Source organism: Talpa occidentalis, unplaced genomic scaffold (assembly GCF_014898055.3).
Source record: "Talpa occidentalis isolate TD23 unplaced genomic scaffold, MPIMG_talOcc4v2.1 talOcc4.7, whole genome shotgun sequence".
Lineage (NCBI taxonomy): Eukaryota > Metazoa > Chordata > Mammalia > Eulipotyphla > Talpidae > Talpa > Talpa occidentalis.
In genome coordinates, this window is record NW_023605083.1 from 135,384,153 (window position 1) to 135,404,871 (window position 20,719).

The 20,719-nt window shown below is 66.1% G+C and overlaps 1 protein-coding gene across 4 annotated transcripts in view; it reads left to right on the forward strand.

The window, feature by feature from the left end:
• RNF213 (ring finger protein 213) overlaps window positions 1-19,648 on the forward strand; it is a 62,244-nt gene extending 42,596 nt beyond the window's left edge. For all 4 annotated transcript variants that reach the window (XM_054688634.1, XM_054688635.1, XM_054688636.1 and 1 more), the window contains 29 exons: window positions 743-949; window positions 1,217-1,398; window positions 1,808-1,928; window positions 2,715-2,815; window positions 2,901-3,083; window positions 3,643-3,812; window positions 3,895-3,994; window positions 5,168-5,279; window positions 6,329-6,530; window positions 6,725-6,915; window positions 7,121-7,237; window positions 7,880-7,990; window positions 8,372-8,614; window positions 8,879-8,960; window positions 9,551-9,585; window positions 10,630-10,724; window positions 11,637-11,796; window positions 12,115-12,277; window positions 12,558-12,649; window positions 13,162-13,413; window positions 13,997-14,129; window positions 14,441-14,524; window positions 14,819-14,999; window positions 15,168-15,369; window positions 15,889-15,966; window positions 16,439-16,633; window positions 16,882-16,971; window positions 17,062-17,240; window positions 18,161-19,648. In XM_054688634.1, coding sequence (XP_054544609.1) covers window positions 743-949; window positions 1,217-1,398; window positions 1,808-1,928; window positions 2,715-2,815; window positions 2,901-3,083; window positions 3,643-3,812; window positions 3,895-3,994; window positions 5,168-5,279; window positions 6,329-6,530; window positions 6,725-6,915; window positions 7,121-7,237; window positions 7,880-7,990; window positions 8,372-8,614; window positions 8,879-8,960; window positions 9,551-9,585; window positions 10,630-10,724; window positions 11,637-11,796; window positions 12,115-12,277; window positions 12,558-12,649; window positions 13,162-13,413; window positions 13,997-14,129; window positions 14,441-14,524; window positions 14,819-14,999; window positions 15,168-15,369; window positions 15,889-15,966; window positions 16,439-16,633; window positions 16,882-16,971; window positions 17,062-17,240; window positions 18,161-18,314 — 4,215 coding nt within the window. In that variant the 3' untranslated portion in view covers window positions 18,315-19,648. The remainder of the gene's footprint in view (window positions 1-742; window positions 950-1,216; window positions 1,399-1,807; window positions 1,929-2,714; window positions 2,816-2,900; window positions 3,084-3,642; window positions 3,813-3,894; window positions 3,995-5,167; window positions 5,280-6,328; window positions 6,531-6,724; window positions 6,916-7,120; window positions 7,238-7,879; window positions 7,991-8,371; window positions 8,615-8,878; window positions 8,961-9,550; window positions 9,586-10,629; window positions 10,725-11,636; window positions 11,797-12,114; window positions 12,278-12,557; window positions 12,650-13,161; window positions 13,414-13,996; window positions 14,130-14,440; window positions 14,525-14,818; window positions 15,000-15,167; window positions 15,370-15,888; window positions 15,967-16,438; window positions 16,634-16,881; window positions 16,972-17,061; window positions 17,241-18,160) is intronic.
• Window positions 19,649-20,719: the final 1,071 nt, after the last annotated feature.

Below are 20,719 nucleotides of genomic sequence, written 5' to 3' on the forward strand. Positions count from 1 at the left end.
GGCTCCTCTTGAAAATTGGGTGAGCACCCCCGTCCGTGGTGGCTTGACCTGAAGACTCCAAACGGGACACAGAGGAAAGTGCAAGTGGGAGGTGTCCTGGAACCCATGGGCGCGAGGTCGCCAGGGCCATCTTAGGAGGCAGCAAGAAAACACCACAGTTGTTAAAAGTGGACGGCATGTGGCCAGGTGTCCAGCCCGGGCAAAGCTGGGGTCCCCAGCTGGCCGAGCACACCTGCAGCTTGGTTCTTCCTGTCCTTGTGGCCAAGGGGCTTCTGGAAGTTGCGAGTGCCCTCCCCGCCGCCGGCAGAGGTGTGCCCGGTTTCTTACAGATGCCGGCAGGGCGGCCACGAGCCCGCCGGCCTATGGCCGAGGCGGCCATCGGAGGTGTGGACGAGGCTCTCCTGCGGCCACTCCTCTCAGTTGTGTTTCTAGAAAACGGGAGATTGGAGACGACTGGTCGTCCGGTGGGAGGCCGGGTGCGGGGCTCGCTGCACCAGGATGCGGCAGGGTCTGCGAGGAGTGTCCGGTGCGCGGGGTCTGGGATGGGCTGCAGCCCCGGGGATCGAACTCAGGCCGCAGCGGCTGCAGATAGCATCATAGTGCTGGGACCTAACCCCTGTGCCCCCCAGGGAGGCCCAGTTTTAATTTTCTTTACTGCTGCCTGAGCAGTTTGGCTTTCCAGAGGGAACGGGTTGTTTGGGGGCCGTTCGCAGGCCACACTCACGGCTCCCTCCTCCCCCAGTTTCTGCACATGGCTCTGTGGTCCTGCATCCGTGAGCTGTGGGCAGAGAGGCCCGAGGAGGACCTGTCCTTGCCGTGGGTCCACCTCGCCTACCAGCATTTCCGGAGCCGCCTGCACAACTTCCTCAGAATCCTGACCGTCCACCCCCAAGTCCTGGGCAGGCTACAGGAGGGTGTCCGGAAGCACCCCTTGACTGAACGTGAGATGGTACGCCCCCACCCGTGGGTGTGTGGGGCTCACAGATGGTGTGGCCTCCCCGAGTGAGTGGGGGGCTCCCAGACCCCCTGGGGAGATGCTAGGGGCCCGCCAGGGGACTTGTGCACGTGCCCTGGACAGTGACTTGGGGTGTCAGAGAGATGTGACGGGCGGCCCCTGGCAGGACGTGCCGGGGACATGGCCTCTGGACGGAGGACTTAGCCCCAGGGAAGGGTTGGCTGTCCACGCCCGCCCTGCAGCCTGCTCTCCCCTGCCCAGGCTCTGGACGCATTTGCAGCGCTGGCCTGTGCTGAGATGCTGACCACGGACTTGCTGAAGCCCAGCCCCCAGGCGTGGCTGCAGGCAGTGAAGAGCCTCTCCGTGCCCCTGGAGCTGCTCTGCTCGGACGCGCACACGGGCAGTGCCGGGCCCTTGACCCACAAGGTCATCCAGGAAGTCAGGTGAGACCTTGCAGCACCTCCCCGCTCCCAGGGCCGGCAGAGCCCTGCCTCCTGCCCCCAAAGGGCTGTCACGCACTGCCTGAACACCTGTCCGGCCTCTTAAAGCCGCATCCCGTCCTAGAGACAGAGGAGGCAGGGGCAGGGAGCTGGCTGACCACTGCGTTCCCGTGGGAGAGGCGGTGACAGACGGAGGCTGGAGGGCTCCCGGTGGGAGAGCGGGCAGGGAGCGCAGGGCGGGCGGGGTGGGGCAGGGAGCCGGTGCTGGCTGGAGAACGAGGCAGCTCAGCAGGGGAGGGCTGTGGGCGGGGCTGCGCGTGTGCCCCTGCCATCCCCCTCCTGGACCCCGGCCTCCTGCCCTCCACCGGCGCTCAGGCTGCCATCCCCTGGGCATGTGGCCCCCGTCTTGCAGGGTCCAGTGGAACCGCGTCTTCTCCATCTCTCTCTTTGTGGAGCACGTTCTCCTGGGTACCCTGAACCAGATCCCCGAGCTGGGCCAGCTGGTGACCAGGCACGTCTCCCTACTCAGCAAGGTGAGTCCCGGCCGTGCCATGCGGATCCCCGGCTCTCCAGGCGCAGTCGGGACGGGGTGCAGCCTTGGCCTGGCAGCACAAGCGTGGAGGATCGGCTCGGTCCCAGCGCTGGTGTCAGGGTCTGGTGCTGATCCGCCCTCCTGAGTGCTGGCCAGGGCCCGTCATTCTGTAGACTGTCGGTGCATGGGCGAACTAGGCAGGCACAGGAGGCAGGAGCAGAGCCCTGGCCTGGGGGCGTCCCCACCTGAGCCTGGAGGGTGATGCCAGCCCCGCCCCACCCCATCCAGCCTCGCCCACCCTCATCCCAGAAGCCCCTGGCATCTGCCATCGTGGCCGATACGCAGCCCCTAAACCCCAGGGCCACATAGCAGCCAGCGCTTTGAGGCGATGACCATCTGCTGAGCCAGCGGGCACCAGGCAGCCGGGTACCCTGGACCTCCTGAAGCCCCGCCCCGGGGCAAGTGTGTGCCCCACGCGGGCTGAGCGGGTCTCCGGGGTCACAGGAGTCATGCCGTGCCTGTCTCCTCTTGGGTTTTTTGAAACGGCCCAAGGCAAACACTGTGCCAACAGCCTGTCCTATTACCACCTCAGTGGGGGAGGCGTGAGTGGACCCTAAGCCAGGAGGGCAGGAAGATGATTGGAGAACCAGCCGCCTCTCCTGGGGGCAGCACCATCCCAGGGAACCGGCCCTGGCCAAGCCCTGCGGCGGGCGGCAGAGTGGATGCTAGGCAGGGCCTGGCCGGCCTGGACCCACGCTCCCACCTCTAACCCCGCCTTCTGCTCCAGTGTCTGCAGGAGGACTCAGATGTCAAGACCCACAGGCCCTTCCTGGCGGTGATGAACGTGCTCCGGGGCTGCAAGGATGAGGCCAGCAGGGCCCTGTCCAGGCGAGCTCCGGGGCCTGCAGGAGGGTGTGAGCTGGTATTTGCCCCTCTGCTGCCTCGGAACTGACCGCGCGCCTCTGACTCCTAGGTGTGGGGTGCGGCCATGCCCCGTGTGCCTGGGAGACACACAGGACCCCGTCCGCCTGCCCTGTGACCACGTCTTCTGCCTGCGCTGCATCCAGGGCTGGCTCACCCCCGGGCAGATGATGTGCCCCTTGTGCCGGACCGACCTGCCCGATGGCTTCTCGCCACGGGCTTCCAAGGAGCACAGGTAGATCTACCCTTCTCCCAAGAAACTTCCCTTTTAGCCGATGAAGAATTCAGAAAGGTGCCCTGTTCGCCTTGGGAAGCTGGCGCCAGGCCTCACGGGAGACGCCACGCGCGTCCCTCCCAACACCTGTCCCCGCACAGACAGGCACACGGGTCGGGAGGCAGCAGAGGGAGCGGACGTGAGCCAGCATGTCATGAATCAGTGACACTGTCTGGAGACACCCCCATTGGGGCGGCCCGGCTCCCCATCTGTGTCGACGCCCCGCGCCCTGTGCTGTCCGCAGCAGGGTTAGTTGCGCCCAGCCTGTGAGCTCCACGCCCTGTGGGTCGTCCCGGCCCCCCCCTCCCCTCTGACGCCTCCTAAACGGCCAGCGGGTTTAGGACCTCAGGGCCCGCGCGTGCTGGCTGGTCTGCGGCCGAGGGCCTGGGGGCGCGTGCGCAGGTCTGTTGCCTCAAACCTGCTCTCATCGAGGCGCTGAGACGGGCGCCCCTCCCTTCACTGGTAGCACACGGGGCTCAGGGTGGGACCCCAGCCGCTGACCCGCGGGTCCGCCCCCCAGGGTGGCCGTGCAGAAGCACGCGCGCTTCCGCCAGCTGTGCGATGGCTTCTTCCTGGACCTGGTGTCGGCCGTGTGCTTCAAGGACAGCGCCCCGCCGCAGAGCAGCGTGGTCCGGGAGCTGCTGGCCCTGCTCTTCGCGCGGAAGGAGCTTGTCAAGGACACCCCGCAGCGTGAGTTTCCCCGCGGCCCCGGGCCGGCGCCCTCCCCCGCCCCCGCCCGCCACGCTGACCCCAGCCCGCCTGCTCGTTGCAGGGCACCGCGAGCACACCAAGTGCCTCTCCCCATTCGACGACGTCGTGGACAAGAGCCCCGTGATCCGCTCCGTGGTCCTGAAGCTGCTGCTGCAGTACAGGTGCGGGCGCCGGGGGACGCCTCCCGAGAGCTCCGCGGCCCTCCCCGTCCAGGCCAGAGGCCCGCCCGGGGCATCCCCTCCTGCGCACGGGCCGGAGCGCGGAGTGGCCGGGTGGTGTCCTGCCAGGGGCCGCAGCCCCAGTTCTGCAGGTTTGGGCCGGGGAGTCCAGAGCCCCCGCGCTCCCCAGGCCGGTTTCAGCAATTCGGTTTCTCTGACTCTATTGACGGAAGGAGGAGCCGCAGGGCCAGAGGCCCGTGGTCGCGTCAGACTCCACCGCTTGGAAAACCCTTTGAGGGCAACCTCTGGTCAGAGGGGCTCTCCAGGGACACCTGGTGAAGACAGGCGAGGTGTAGATGGTCCGAGTAGGGGCTTGAAGTGGACGCTCTGTCCTGAGATACTTCAAGACTGGCCACGACCAACAGATTTTAAGATAAAAACCTGAGACGTGGACCACCCCCACCCCCACCGCCCTTCTGCGGGCCGAGCACACTGGCGTGTGGCCTCCACACTGGCGTGTGGCCTCCCTGCTTCACCAACGCCCCCAGCGGCCTTCCACGCTTGTTGGACATGTGGGCTCAGCCCTCAGGGCAAAGCGGAGACCACCTCTGAGGCCCCGGCGGCCCCCCCACCCCGCTGTTTGGGTGTGGAAGGCTGAGGTGGCTCAGTCACCCACGGGCCGGCTCCCATCTGCTCTCTCCGCTGCTGCGTCGGCCCAGGGGTGTGGTTCTCGCTGCACCCCGAGGGCAACACCACTGAAGGGCAGGGTGGTGGGTGCCCACCAGGGTGTTCCGAGACAGGCCAGGAGGCAGAGGACAGCCCTTGTCTGAAGGGACCAGTGAGCCCTCTCCCTCGCCAGCCACGTAATGTCTACGTTTTTCCACACGCTGTGGATGTTGGCAGCCGTGCCCCTCGTCAGCCAAGGCTCTTTGGAGAGCTCCGTGGTTTTCAGGAACATGAAGGACGCCTGAGACCCAAAAGTTAGGCTGCAGCTCCTCTAAAATGCTGGGTTTACACTCCTCTTGCTTGAGCCAAAGTGTTTTCAGTACAGTCAGGGCGAGCCACGTACATGCAAGGAGCACCCCCAGAACAGTGATGGCGGAGGTGGGCGGACAGCTGCTCTGGGGAGACGCTGTCCGAGCCCCGAGACAACAGCCGGGACATCTCTCCCCACAGCTTCCATGAAGTGCGGGAGTATATCCAGGACTACTTGTCCATGTTGGAGGAGAAAGCCTTCGTGATGGAAGATAAAACGGACCTGTACATGCTGTTTTGCAACTGCCTGGAGGTGAGGGGCGCGCTGCGTTTCCCTGAGCCACCGAGACACGTCCCTCACGTGCTGGACATTGGCTCTTAAAAAAAAAAGATTTATTTGTATTTATTTATGCACACAAGAGCTGGGGTGCAGGCCAGAGGTGTGGGGAGTGAGAGGACTCCCCAGAGACAAAGTGGGGAGCAGAACAGGCAGATGGACCGAAAACACTGCTGAGGGGAGTGGCGGGGAGACAGGGGAGGTCTGCTGTGCCCTGGGGGTCGCTCCCTGACTGGGGATGGACTCGTGCTGCAGAGGCTGCGGACAGCTCCATAGCGTGAGACTCAGCCTCTGCCCCCCAGGGAGGCCCTGGACATTGGCTCTTTTTTTTTTTTATATATAAAGATTTTATTTTGTTTATTCATACAAGCACTGGGTACAGTCAGAAGCGCGGGAGGGTGAGAGGATTCACCAGAGCCAGAGCGGGGAGCAGAGCAGGCAGAAGGACCGAAGTACACTGCTGAGGGGAGCAGCGGGCGGCAGGAGAGGTCTGCGCGCCGTGTGGGACCCTCGCCCTGTGGCCGGGGATCAAACAGGCGCTGCAGAGCCTCGCAACCCAGCCCTCAACCGCTGCACCACCGGAGAGGCCCGACATTGGCTCTTAAAGTTCACAAACATCATTGTAGTCAACAGGACTCGGGTGCACGGGGGGATGCAAGTTTCAGACACGCGTGTTAGCATTAGCGTGTGCAGCAAGCCCCCCCGCCCTAAAAGCAGCCCAGAAGAATCTACCAGCAGACCCCACAGGGGTTTCCAGGCAGGGAGTTCTTATTTGCCTCATTTCTTATTTGCTTCCAACATTTACATGATGCCCATGGACACATGAGATCACGCAGCGATTTCGTCACAAGTTCTCTCGTCCCCTCCTTGCCCCTAAAATAAAAAAGATGTGTTGTCCATGACTCAAAGGACTGGGCCTCAGACCTCCCGCGGGGTCCTCTCTCCTGGGGTCCCCCGTCTCGCTGTGACACGCTGGGTGGTGGCCCTGGCGGTCTCAGCCTCGCCTGCCCGTCCTCCGTGCCTAGGACTCCCTGCACGAGAAGGCGAGCGCTCTGTCCCCCGGCGACCGGCGGGCGTTCCTCCGCGAGGAGACGCACTTCCTCACCACGTACGTGCCCGCCCGAGACGGCCCCACAGCCACCGTCGACCACCTGCAGGAGGTGGCCCGCATCCGCCTGTGTCTGGACAGGGCTGCCGACTGCCTGGCCGAGCTGCAGGACGGCTCCGGCAAGTGTCCTCCCGCTCCGTCCTCTGCTCGGGTCTGGGCGCCGTGTCTGTCGGGGGAGTGTGGGAACTGCTTCTAGAAGCTTCTGCCGTGGGCACGCCCCTTCTTCCGGGGTAGCTTTGCTGGGCTCCTTGTGAGGAGCCCCCACCCCTGCCTGGCGTCCAGGCAGCTGACCGGAGCGTCCCTGCACCCGCAGCGCTGGCCGAGGAGCAGCGGCACTACCTGCGGCAGGTGGAGCGCTTCTGCGCGCGGGCGGACAACGGCTGGTTCCAGGTGTACCTGGTGCGGAAGCTCAGCAGCCAGGGCGGCATGGAGTTCGCGCAGCGTCTCTCCAGGGAGGGCAGCCCGGCCCAGTGGGTGTTTCCCCGGGAAGTGCTGGCGCAGCAGGTGAGAAGCAGGCCCGGGCCTCCCTCAGCCCATGAGGGACGACGCACCTGTCTGCTCTGGGCCTTTCCCCCGGTCAGCTGGTCTGACCAGCGCGGTGTCCTGCCTCAGGGGCCCCCGGTAGGCCGAGCATGACTGGCCGCCTGTGGTGGCCTAGGCTTGCCCCGCCCACCAGCCCGCGTGACTCAGCCTGTCTCTCCGGGCGCAGAGGGATCACCCCAGCCAGATGGACCGGTACCTGGTGTACGGGGAGGAGTACAAGACCCTGCGTGAAGCCGTGGGCCAGACCATCCTCAAGTGCAAGCCCGCCGAGGTCGCGCTGGAGGTAGAGCCGGGCCGCAGGGGCGCACCTCAGAGGCCTGCACCCCTGCAGCGGAGCTGACACCCCGAGGAGGCTGGGGAGGGTGGCCGGGAGGTAGCTTGCCACAGATGAGCCCCCGCAAGCCTGTACAGCGCTGGGGCTCTGTCCAGGGCTCCCGCGGAGCCCCTGGCGCACCCACTGCCTCCGGGAGGACTGGCTGGAGCCGCCGAGTCACCGCCAGGTCCCGTCTGGTAGACGCGTGACTCCTGTCGCTCGCGCGCCTGTTTCGGAAGGAGGGAGGACCCTTAGCGCGTGGTCGGAGGAGCTCTGCCCCGCTGTTCTCCTCCATCGCCTTTTACCTGGCCTCGTGCCGGGAGAAGAGGGGCTGCAAGCCCCCCGGCCCCATGACCCCCCCAGCCCCACGACCCCGTCCCTGCTCAGGAAAAGCCCCAGTCCCCGAGCAACGTGGGCTCTGTCACTTCTGCCAGAAGCTTCGAGGCAGATCCGCACCGCGCTGGCGCGAGAACACCCCCGGAGCTGCGTCCAGCGTCCCGGGGCGCCCCTCCTGCTCCCCGTGGGGCCGGGCAGACCCGCTCCACCTCCATGCGCCAGTCCCTGGCTCCCGGCGGGCCCTTGACTCACGCCTTTCCCTGCCTCCACCTCCAGGCCCTCGGGGGCGCAGAGCCTCAGCGCGCCGTCCACTTGCTGCTGGCCCTCTTCAGAGAGGTCTCCACCCTGTACAGGTCCCCCAACGCCAGCCTCCACCCCAAGCCAGAGGTGAGTCAGCGCCGGCTGCTGTGGCCTCGCTCCCGGGGAATTTTTTTGGACAGAAGGAAACACAGATCTCGCCCCGACAGCCTGCCCGTTGGGGCTTTCTGCCTCTCAGGGAGGGGGGCTTCTCCTCGCCCGAAGCTCTTAGAATTCGTGCAAAGAAACGGGAACCCCATGTTCCAGCGCAGCGTGTTGGCGCTGGCCGCGGCGTCTGGCCTCTGCGTTTGCAGGAAGACTCCCCGGGGAATCTCGGCGCTGACAGGGGCGGTGGCCCCGCGTCCCCTGGTCTCGGACGCCAGGTGGCGGCAGGCCGCCCTCCTGCCCCTGCGCGCCTCTGGTCCTCGCAGCCTCCCTGGCCGAGCTGAGCTTTCACCTTTCCCTCGTCAGCAATGCGAAGCCGTGAACAAGCTGATCGACGAGGGCCCGAGTCTGCCTTCTCCCGACGTCCGGCAGTTTGCCAAGTCCCTGGTGACCAACTCGCTCCCGCTGCTGGGGATGGACCTGGGTCGGGGCGGCCTGGAGGGCACCATGAGCGAGCTGGCCGTCCACACCGCCGCCGTGCTCCTGTGTGGGCAGAGCGCCGTCCTGCAGCCCCTGAGGAGCCTGGCCTTCTCCCCGGCCAGCATGGAGGTGAGCTGCTGCCTGTGCCCGGGCACAGCCCGACTGGGCCACGGGACTGTGTGCCCCGACCCCCCCGCGGCCTCATGTCCCTGGGCTCTCAGCCCTCGAGGATGATGCTTCCCCCCGCCTCTCCGCCGTTACCCCTTCCTCCTGGAAGGCTTTCGCGGCCGGAGGAGGGACGCGGGAAGGCCCTGCTTTTCAGTCCTCGTGCTGGGTGTGGACGGTGGCCGGGCCTCTGCTTGCTCCCGAAGCTCCGCCTGTGTGTTTTCCCAGAGGTCTTTTCTCCCCACGATGCCTGAGGACCTGATGGCTCAAGCCAGGACCTGGAAGGGCCTGGAAGGAGTCCGCTGGTACAGTAAGTGCTGCTGCCCGCTGGGGGGTGCCCCCCCGCCCCCCCCCCCAGGAGAGCGCCCTGGGGCCACACGGGCCTCAGCCTGCAGCGCACCCTCTGCTGTCCTCGCACCTTTGGGGAGCGCGGCCACCCCCTGGACAGGGCCTCTGTGCCCGCTGACCTGGCCATTCCTCTGCATGGCCGGGGCAGGGCGCTTGCCACACACTGGGCTCCAGCCCCAGGGCTCTCCCCAGGACAGAACAGGACTGTGCCAGCTCCGCCAATAAGCAAGCCTGGTGTCTAGTTTTAAAAGTTGTTATAAAACAAGTTTATGGCAAAAAAATCAAATCCAACCAAATGGAGGGTGTGAAACACCCCACTCTGCTCCCGGAGGCCAGCGTGAGCCTGCGGCTGGCGAGTCACACTCGGGGCCCCTGCTCTCCCGGCCGCGCCTGTGCTGGCCCCTGCTGTGGCGGCGGCCCCGTGCCGAGGGCCGGTCTCTGCAGCCCAGGCATCCGGCTGCGTCCCCGGGGTGACCGGGGCAGGGCCGTGGCTGTGCCTGCGGGACCCTGGGTGAGACTCACTGACCTGCGTGTCCTCTCCTCTCTCACCAGCGTGTCCCAATGGTCACCCATGCTCCGTGGGAGAGGTGAGTCTTGGTGTTTGGGGTGGGGCTTGGGGACCTCAAATCACAGGGTGCTCCGGGCCTGAAGAGAGGCCCAGAGGAGGATAGTAATGAGGGGCGACCCCCCAGGAGAACACAGACTCTTGAGGGGGCTGCTCCAGGTGTCCAGTCCCTGTAGCTCCACACACTTGACCCTTTCTGGGGGACTGCCCTGTGCAGCACTCCAGCCCCACTCAGCGGATGCCAGGGCGCCTGAACCCCACTCGGCATACCAGCCAGCAGCGCCTTCAGATGGCCCCCCGTCTGGAGGCCCCAGGGGACACGGCTGCTGGCTGGGAGGGGCCCCTGTAGCCACCTTGCTGCACCCCCAGCTGGGATGCGAGATGCAGGACTCGAACAGACGAGCCTCGGACACCCTGGGTCACCAGCCCAGAGGCGGCGGGGTCTCCATCGCTGGAGAGGAAGGGGCCCCTGGATTAAGACCCATGGGGGAGTTGAGCCGTGAACCCCGGCATCTGGCTGGGCCTCATCTCTGCTCAGGCTTGTGGGGCCTGCGCCTTATTTAACAAAGGGCACGTGGGACGGGGAGGCAGAGGTCGGCTGTTCGCACTGCTGCCTCCCGTCCGTGAAACGGCCTCACCCAAGCACACACTCCCCCGACCCCCACGCCCGGCTCCGAGGCTGTGGGCGGCCCGAGCTGTGGCTGCAGAGCCCTGGACTCACCTCTGCTCTTCGCACACGAGCCCGGGCTGGGAGCAGATCACACGGCACAGCCTTTTAGGTTAAAGGTGCCAGCGGGTTGCAGAAAGCAAGGTTGCCCTGGCCCCAGAGCGTGGAGCCCCGACAGCGCGTCCTCAGCGTGTGCGGGGCACGGGGGGGCGGGGGGCTGCGCCCTGCCTGTCTGCTGAGAAGTGTCTGTTTGCTTCCCTGTGTAAAAGAAAAACTAGCCCAAGTGTGCCCACGCACCACACAAGCCATGCGGGCCGCGGCCCTCCCGGATGGCCACGGAGCACGGGAGCCCGGCCGGGCGAGAGTGGCGAGCCCACGAGCCGTGTTCTCTGTCCCCAGTGCGGCATGCCCATGGAGCACAGCGTGTGCGTGGACTGTGGCGCGCCCGTCGGCGGGGAGCAGCATAAGCCCGTGGCTGGATTCCATGTCATCACGTACGTGAGCACTCGGCCCTGCCCGGCCAGCCCGTGGCCTAGGATGGGGCTTCTGTCCCAGCTGGTCCGGGCGGGGGGAGGAGAGGGGTCAGGTGCTGGGCGCCTCTGGGCCCGTGTCATGGTGGGGTCGACGCCAGGTGCCCGTTGGCCTGCAGCTGCAGCCTGTGCCCTAGCATTGGCTGACCCCATGGCGCACTTCCCAGAGCCTGCCCCTGTGGCCGCCGTGGACACAGCTGGCCAAGTTCAGAGGACATCTAAGTCCACAAAACCACACGTGGGCATGTGTCTGAGAAGCAGTCTCACGTGGAAACACTCAGCTTCCTCCTCTCCTGAGCAGTGCGAGGGAGACGTACCCCGTGCCTCCAGATACCTGAGGGTGTCGTGGCACCTGCTTCGGCCAGCCTGGCCCTCAAGGTGGGGGAGGGGGTCAGCTGCCCTCGGATGGGAGGGGCCTCTCGCCCAACACCTGGCTGCACTGGCCTCTTGTGCACGGCACAGTGGGGAGCAGCTGCCTCTTCCACGCGCCCTCGGCCAGGGCATGTCCATCCTATGTCAGCCCGCGGACCCTGTTTTCAGTGTGAGGCAGTGAGAGCAGGGAGCACACCCCACTCAGGTAAGCGCCCCAGGCCTGGCCACGCTGCCCATCTGCTCCCCCTCTCTGCGACTCTAGAGGCAGCAGCGGCTGCGCCCGTCCTGACGCACTTAGAGCAGACGCCGCCTGGCTCAGGCGCTGTCACAAGCCCGCGGGCTCCAGACCAGCCAGAGACCGAGTCAGGAGGACGAGGCGTGCCTGCTTCTTGCCGGCCGCTCCGCCTCTGCTGTGCGGCTGCTGCGCCTCTGCTCCACAGCTGCTGCGCTCCTGGGGCTGAGGCGAGCGTGTCCAGCCTCACCTGCGGCCTCTCGACCCTCCAGAAATGAAGCCGACCGGACTCAGACGGGCCATGTGCTGGGGCGGCCGCCTGCGCGGGGCGAGGCAGTGGCGTGTGACCGAGGCCTGTCCCCGGTGGCCCTGGTGCTGCTCCAGCTGCTCACCCACCTGGCGATGCTTCTGGGGGCGGCCCAGTGGCCCCAGGTGAGCCTCTTCCGGCATCCCCCGCTCCCGTGTGAGGGTGTCCGGGCCTCACCCATGCGCAGGGGCTGAGGCAGCCCCAGGCCGTGTGCACGTGAAATCCCAGGTTGGGACGGCGAGGCCCAGGCCTCGGCAGCTCCCCTCCTTGGTGGTAAGTCGAGGCCATGGTGTTCAGGGCATTTGCGGGTCTCCCACCCCCTTCCTGGGCCTGTGCGGCGTGGCCCCTGGAGACCAGCTCCTGCTCAGGCGCTCCCTCCTTGTGGCCTCTGCCGTGCAACGCCCGTCTCCCGCACAAACCAGAGCTTGGTCCTTCCACCGCAGGCTCTGAGGAACATCATCAAGCCCCGGGTGAGCGACCCTGCAAGCTTCCTGCAGCTGCACATCCAGAGGAACCTGGAACAGCTGACCACCATGCTGGCCAAGAGCGCCGACGAGGCGGCCAGCGTGGTCCACCTGGTGCTGCGACGCCTGCTCTCCGACCAGAGTGAGGGGCGGGCGTGGGGAGGGCGGGCGGGGCCCCCGGGGCAGGCCACCTCCCTACCCACCGTGGTGCGGGAGACAGGCAGGGGCCCTTGGGCTCGGGCTTCTGATTGAAAGTCCCGTCCAGGCGGGGTCCACAGAGGCGTCACCAGCTCCGGGGTGGGCTCCGAGACGTCAGAGATGGACGTGTGTCCCCACCCGAGGTGCACATCTCGGGGTAACACGTCGGGGGCCCTCGTGAGTGGGTGGCTTTCTCACCTCGCACGTCCAATGGGTCCTTACAGGCCCTTTCCATTCCGATCCACAACTGCTGACCAAGGAAGTGAGAAACGAGTGGGAAAAGCTGGTCGAGAAACTTCTCCTCCCTGAGCTGAAGGTGAGCGGGGAGGGCGCGGGCCCCTGGGGAGATGGGTCCGGTGTTGGTGAGCGCTGGGCATAGCCCCAGCCAGTGCCTGCGCGCCTCCCCCGGCTCCCAGACCCCCAGACCCCGGCTCTCCTCCGGCCACCCCACTCCTGTCCCGAGGCCCCTCCCCTCCCGAGGCCTTCGCGAGGCGGGCGGAGCAGCTGCTGTGAGTGCAGGGAGGGCGGCATGGGGTTTCTCCCAGCCCCGTGCAGCCTTCAGGGCGCCAGGGCTCGCCCCCTGCAGGGGGAGTGTGGCTGGGTCACCCGGCCCACCAGACTCGGGAGTGCCTGGTGGAGGAAGGGGCAGGAATCCAGGTCTGCGTCTCACTCTGTTGGGAGAGAAGGAAACCCGGGGCGGGAGCGGGCAGGCGGCGACAGAAGCCAACAGCGCATCCCTGCCGCGCGGAGTGCTCGGCCCCAACTGGTCCCGGCCCCGACCGGACCCCGGGCAGGGCGCCCTGCTCCAGCCTTTCGGGTCTCCCCCAGCAACTGGACCACTCCCTCCTGACGGTGCACACCCGGATCAGCCAGGACGAGCGGATCAGCTCCAACCCCGTGGCCAAGATCATCTTCGGAGACCCGGCGTCCTTCCTGCCCCGCCTGCCGCGGCACGGCCCGCTGCACTGCTCCAGGGCGTGGGGCTGCCGGAGGAGGCTGACCCTGGAGCACCTCCGGCATGTGGTGGAGCAGAGGCGCGGCCGGGACAGCGTGCCCGTGCTCTGGCGGTTCCTGCAGAAGGTGGGGGGCCCCCAGCAGCCCGTGTCCGCGCTCTGCTTGTGGCTAGAATGCGGGCGGGGGACACGCGCCAGGCTGCCGGGAAGCTGGAAGCGCAGTCCCGGGGGAATGAGCAGGACTCTGCAAAGATCCTGAGGGCAGGGGTTCCCCAACCTGGTCAGAGGGGGCAGCCCCTCCTGGCCGTGTCCACTCGTGCGGGGCAGCACTCGGGCAGCATGGTGTGGACAGCGAGAGACGTGTCACCAGCACCTCTGGCAAGTGGAAGAGTGCCCACCCTCGGGGCGGGCTTAGAGTGGGGGGCAGAAAGCGGGTGTCCGTCAGAGCCAGAAACACCCGATCCCTGCGGGGCTTCACCTTCTGCATTTGACCTGCGGCCTTGCCCCGAGAGCCAGTGCTCGCGGTCAGCCAGAAGTGACCTGGGAGACCTGTTGGGGGCTGACGGCGGGAGGGCTCCACCATCGCGCAGACGGGCGCAGTGACCGGGCTGCCTGCAGGTGCACACCCTGGCTGCCCGGGTCTGTCCCCCCAGACACGGGCGCGGTCTCTTCAACGGTGTGTCCTGGGTGGGTGGCCTTCTTGTCTCCAGGAAGCAGAACTGAGGCTGGTGAAATTCTTGCCTGAGATTTTGGCCCTGCAGCGGAGTCTAGTGAAACGGTTCCAGAACGTTCCAGAAGTGGAATACAACTCCCTCCGAGGTTTTATCAACAGCCAGCACTCAGGTGTGGCCACCCTGCGAGGCGGTCAGGCCCCTCCGTGCGGCTGGGTGATCAGGGCCCCTTGGGCGGGCAGCTCAGGCCCCTCCTCTCTGGGCCGGAGGCCAGCGGGTTGGTCCGAGGACGCGGAGGCCTGCGGCAGCTTGCACACCCTCCCTCGCGCCTCCCGCTTGCCTCCTCGGCACCCGAAGGAGGCATGGAGTGGGCACATGGAGGTGCCGGGCGGGGGCGTCTCCCAAGGAGCGCGGGGCCCCGCGGGTTTGGCCTCGGCGAGGTGGGCATCCTGGCTGCGGTGTGAACGGGCGTCTTGTCGGCAGAGGGGCTGAGGCAGCAGTACCTTGGCAGGATCAACACCTTCCTGGCCACGTGGAACAGGCTGCGGAGGTCGCTGGAGACCCACGGTGAGCCCCCGCCCGCCCCGCGCGGCCTCTCTGGGCTCTGGCGCGCCGTCCTGCGCAGCGCTGTGTGTCCAGTGTCCAGCCGTGGGTCTTACTCGGGTGGAGGACGGCAGGAAAAGCAAGTCCTTGGCCCTCTGGCCCCTCTAACTGCGGGCTCATAAGGGGCTCTCGGCATTGAGAGGGGTCAGACGTGAGAGGCGGGAGGAGGGGCCGAGTGTCCCTCGCCCCACCTGCAGGTGGCTCCCATGCCCGGCCTGGCGCCCCCTTCTCTGCTGAGGGCCACCCTGCCCTTTCCAGGGGAGATCAAGCTGCCTAAAGAGTACTGCAGCGCCGACCTGGACCTGGACAGTGCATTCGAGGTCGTCCTGCCACGCCGCCAGGGCCTGGGCCTCTGCTCCACCGCCTTAGCCAGCTACCTGATGAGCTTGCACAACGAGATGGTCTATGCCGTGGAGAAGTTCTCCCCGGAAAACGGCAGGTAGGCACGGGCCGTGGGGCTGGCGTCTCCAGCGGGACACCCCAGAGCCGGCCCGGGAAAAGCATGCCACCTGCTCAGACCGTGGCCAGCGCCCCGGGACCCGCTTCAGGCCCCGGGGTCCCGGCCGTGTGTACGCCCAGTAGCCGAGCCCCACGCCCCTGTCCTCAGCTATTCCGTGGACGCCCCCGACATCACCGACCTGCACGTCATCAGCTACGAGGTGGAGCGGGACCTGGCCCCCCTCATCTTCTCCAACTGCCAGTACCAGGTGGCACAGGACGGGGAGACCGAGCAGGACTTTGACCTGGAGAAGATCCAGCGCCAGGTCACCAGCCGCTTCCTCCAGGGCAAGCCCAGGCTCACCCTCAAGGTTAGGGCCCTGCTGTCCAGCTCGCATGTGTCCAGGGGAGGCCGGACATCGCAGTGACTTGGGTGCCAGGAGCACTGCCAGAGGCACCCCCACCCGCCTCCCGCCGCCCGCCCCGCCCAGCACCCCTCTCCCCAGCTCTCCTCCTGCCCCAGAGCCCGGGTCCTGCCGCCCAGCCCACCTTGCTGCCCCTGTCCTGCTCCGGCTCGGGCCGTTAGAGGAGCCCCCCACCAACCCCTGTCCGGCGTGAGTGGCCTTGGGCGGTGCCCAACCCCATCCCAGCTGCGTGGCCCGCTGCCCGCGGGGTATCCACACACCGGCAGCCCTCAGTGTCCTCCCACACGGTCTCTGCTTGGCCCCCGAGGCGAGTGCAGGTCCCCGTGCTGCTGTCCCCTGGCGGACAGGTGGCCAAGGGCTGCGGGCCAGTGGCGTGGGACAGCAGGGCCTGCCAAGCTCCCGCCCAGAGCACGCCCAGGGCCGGTGCAGCCCCTGACACATTTCCAAGGCCGCCTCTCTGTTCAGGGAATCCCCACCCTGGTGTACCGGCGGGACTGGAACTACGAGCACCTCTTTGCGGACATCAGGAGCAAAGTGGAGCAGGTGAGCCGGGGACCCTCGCCCTGCCCGCCCCGGTGTCACAGCGCCTGGTCCCCGGCCAGCCCCGAGATCCCGCCCGCGCCTCCCCAGCCAGCGCTCCTGCCGAAGGGCCAGCGGGACGCCCCGTTCAGGGCAGCAGCCTCCTGTCCAGCAGGAGTGGGTGGACATCTTGGTGCGGACGCCCTGGCCGCGGGCGCCGACCAGAGGGCCCTGTCTGTGGGGTGTGCGGGGTGTGTGTTGGGGGGTGTACATGGTAGGGGGCCTGCGCGTTGCCCTGTGTGTCACCTCACAGAGCTGTTCTCAGGACTCGGCGCGCTCACAACAGTTTCTGTGACGCGTCTGAAATGCTTTTGGCCGCGCTGGCCAGTTGTGGCGGCCCCTGTCCCAGCCCCAGCAGTGGCCCCACTCCTGTCCCCGGCCGGCAGCAGGGCCCGTGCGCAGCACAGCCCGAGCCGTCCTGCTCTCGGTTCCCCAGGAGCCCCTGCCCAGGGCGGTGGCCAGCGCGCTCGGGGGGCAGCTGCAGTCCTACAGCGACGCCTGCGAGGCCCTGTCTGCGCTGGAGGTTGCGCTCAAGTTCCTGAGCACGGGCAGCGGGGATGCGAACATGGCCCTGAACACGTACGTGCAGGACATGCTGCGCATGGAGGACCAGACGGTGCTGGTGCTGACGGTGGGTCTTCCGGGGACGGGGCGGCTGCCGGGGCACCCCGCAGGGAGCGCGGTCTGGGCGGCCCCTGGAATGCCAGGCGAGCGCACCCCCGCCCAGCGGCAGAGAGCAGCGGGCTGAGGGTGGACGCCCGCCTGGGCGGTGGGACAGGCCTTTCCCGGCTTCTTGGAGGAGCCGCGGGGGCAGGCGGGCACAGGCCTGCCGGGAGGGCGAGCGAGCCGGGCCGGCCCTCAGGAGCCCCCTGTCCCCAGGCCCTGAGCAAGTGTCAGCTGCGCCACGCCGTGGCCCTCTGGCAGTTCCTGTCTGCACACAAGTCTGAGCAGCAGCTGCGCCTGAGGAAGGTGAGTGCCGGCTCCTCCCGGGAGGGGGGGTGCCCCCCGGGGGTTCCCCCAGCGGCTGCCACGGGTCGTCTTCCCTCCGCTGTGCTTCAGGAGCCGTTCGCAGACATCAGCGACGCCTATAAAGACGAACTCAGCCCGGAGGACACGAAGCGCCTCCGCGCGTTCCTGAACCAGACCGACCTGGACGCCTTCCTCCTGGAGCTGCACGAGCTGATGGTCCTGAAGCTGAAGGGCCCCCGCGCCCCGGCCGACTTCAACCCCAAGTGGAGGTAGGGAGCCGCGCGCTCGCGGCCAGACGTGCAGCCTGGGGCCCCAGCAGCGGGAGCCGGAGCTGCTCCGGGGCCCTCTCAGGTCTGGCGCGCGGCGACGGCGCGTGTCCGGTTCCGACAGAGGGCTCGCCGCCCCGGGCAGACGCGCGCTCCAAGCGGACGGCTGCGCACGGCACGTGTTGGCCAACGAAGGTCAAGACACGTCGTCTTACGTGTTCCCGTTCACTGATGAGGCGGAGACCTTTTCGTGCCCATCAGCTATGTTGTCGCCTCTGAAGGACCACAGGACGGCCTTCGTTTTTCTTGGGGGCTGTGTATCATTGGCTTCATCTTAAAAGAGGGTTCGTCTTTAATCTGTTGGGTTGCAAATGTCCGATCTCAGTCTTCAATTTTATGGGGCTAAATCGGATAGAATTTTCCTGCAAAGCCTCTCTAGGCATAACCCAGGAGGCTCTTACGGATGAGGTTAGACCGCACCCCCCCCCCGCTTTCTTCTGCGTTCTTACGCTTTTATTTTGTGCAGTTGTCTTGTTAAACAGATTATTTGTGTGCGTGGTGTGCGTAGGGATTTAACTTGGCTTTTGCTAGATAGATAAACTCTAGCTGTCCTCGCCAGCACAGCTGCCACTCCTATTTTCTTCCATCGTGCTGCACGGCCCACGTCTAGGTATCTGTAGTCTTTGAGCCTATTCAGCACATCCTGATGAAAAAGCAGCCCCTCCCGCGAGGGGCGATGCGATCTGTTCATTCAGAGCCATGTGGGCGGGCCCGGCTCGGCGTGCAGGAGCAGCGGGCAGGCGCTCGAACCCAGGGCCGGTCGGGCACTCTACGGGGGGCTGCCGTGAAGCTGAGCGATCTGGGGTCTTCACGACGGGGCTGGTTCCGCCAGGACCTAATGCCCGCTTGTCCTTGCGTTCCAGTCTGCGGGACACGCTGCTGAGTTACCTGGACACCAAAGAGTGTGAGGCCCCCCCCGGGGTGGAGTCGCAGTTCCCGGAAGAGCTCCCCCTCTCCAGCTGCGTGTGCGTGTGGAAGACGGCCGCCGAGCTGAAGCGGGACTGGCAGATGAGATAGGCGGTGCCCAGCGGCCTCTGCGCGCCCTGGCGCCCGTCCGGACCGGCGCCGTGGCGGGCTCCCGGAGGGACGCCCTTGGCCCAGCACTGACCACAGGGCCGTGGACACTCTCCGAGAGTCTCGCCGACTGCAGGACGTTCCCGGCACCCTCGACCGTGTGTGTCGAGAGGCGATGACCACAGGCACCGCCGTCGTCCTGGCCAGCCAGGGCTGCCTGGAAACCGCCCGGCCCCGCGGGCCTGTGCCTGGGCCTCAGCCGCCGCCTCCTCGTCCTCCCACCTTGACGTGGTGGGGACGGAACACGGGTTCACCGATTTTGTCTTTTTGTCTTATTCTGCACTCAGAGAAGAGAATGTGGCCTTCTGCTTTCTTTCACTCCTTTAAATTCTGAATGTTTTACAAAGATTTCTAGGTTTGTAAGATGTGAAAAAGTGCCTCTCTTTTTTGCCTTCCCCCTAATACTCTGCAAGTGCCTTTCGCCCAAGCGATGCCCCTTCCCGACTCACTGCCAGCCTCGGGGAGGCTCAGAAAGTTGTTCTCAGGAGCACCGGGCGGAGCGGCCCCTGCTGTCTTACTTACCTCATCTATGCAGTGAGACGGCTGGGTTGATGGCAGTTCCTGTCCGCAGCGGACAGCCTTCGACGGGGGCCCAAGGTGCCAGGGGCGTGGGCATCTCCACGACAGGGCTCTGAGCGACCAGCCGCCGAGGGAGCCGGGACGTGCTCCGTGCGGTGTTTCCCCGACGTGAAGCCAGCGCCTCCTTTTTGGGGTCTCAGCCAAGGCACAAAACCAGATGCAACAGAACAGAAAACCAGTGACGTCCTGAAGAAAAGAGGCTCCTGGCCCCGGCTTTGGGCTTCTTTTCTCATAAACATGTTGAATCTTTTTTTTTTTTTAAATCAAAATTCCCTTGGGCACTGAGCACCTCTCTGGGCTGTTCCCGCCCCCTCCAGGGTAGCTCAGCTCCCGTTAGCACTGAGAAGACAACTGTTTACAGGCAGAGGCCACCTGCCTGTCACACACATTCTAGATGGGTTAACGAGCCCATCGAGTTGAAGTCGGGCCGCGGGTGGGAGCTCCAGAAACAGCAAGTGCTCGCCGAGCCCCAGGGGCCCGCGGTGGGGCTGCCGAGGCAGCGGCTGCCTCCCTCTGCCCCTTCCCGGCGGTCCAGCCCTCCCACTGCTCCCGGACGCCTTGGCTACCTCAGCCCTGGAGCGGAGCCGCCCGGCCGGCGCGTCTGCTCTGCCCCGCGTGTCCGCAGATGCCCCAGCACAGCACAAGCAACCGCACGCCTCGTTGTACGTGTCCGCCTGTCTTAATAAACGAGTTTTGCTGCCAAAGAATCCTGTGTCGGGACTGAGTTTCTCTTTAAGGCAAAGAGACATGAAGGAGGCCTTTGTGAATGGTTGTGTTTGGGTAGAAATGCTCCTGTAGACGTGTCCTAAAGCAGAAGGTTCTGGACAGAAAGTGCACCTGGCCTACGAGGCGCTCGGGCAGACGGCGGGGCTTCCCCTGCCACAGCCACCGCTGCCAGGGCGCAGGAGGTGTCAGGCCCGCCCGAGCCCGGGGGCAGCAGCCGTCCTCCAAGCTGCTGCCCGAATACCTTCCCTGGAGAAGAGCAGGCCTGGCTGGCGGCGAGTGCATGGCGGGAACAGGCTCTTCAGTAAAAGGAGCTAAAGGCAGGTGAGAGACCTAAGACCCCAAACCCGGGTGTAGGGTGAGGTAGAGCATCAGGTTTTCCTGCTCTCCCGCCATTAGGATGGATGACAGATCCCTGCAGTCCTGAATGCCTGATGGCAGCACCTGGAGTGGGGTGTGGGCCTATGTTGATGGGATTCACCTGGGCTAAGACTGGGCCTATAAGGGCGGCGTCACGGGGACGCCAGCAGAAGCCGAGAGAAGAGAGGCAGGAGGGCAGAGAAGCAGAGACAACCAGAGAGCCCGGACAGAGTCAAGACTTGTTGGGGGCTGGGAGGCCTGCCAGCCTCCCGGCCCCCCAGCCCCCTTGCCTGCCGTGTGCCTGGTAAATCCAAATAAAAGCCTGAAAAGTCACCGAGGGCTCCAGGCCTCTTTCCTCTAACCCGTCTGCATGGGATCATAGAAAACCTGCTCCGTGCCCTTCCTGCCCCTTATACCAGGGAACTGCACCTGCCGCCTGGCCCCCCACCTTTCCCCCGGCTTCACCTTTAGGTCCACGCATCCTGAATCCTTCCCCTCCATCTAGTCAGTCCCTCCTCATTCCATCCTTGAAACCTTCCCAGCCGGCTGCTGCCCTCTGTGGTGACGCCCGTGCGCCCCGCCATGGCTCTGCCATCTTGTCTGCCCGCTGAACCAGTCAGGTGCCACTGCAGCTGTGCCCAGGCCCAGACAGCGCCAACCTAGAAACAAGCCTCGCTGCAGGTTGC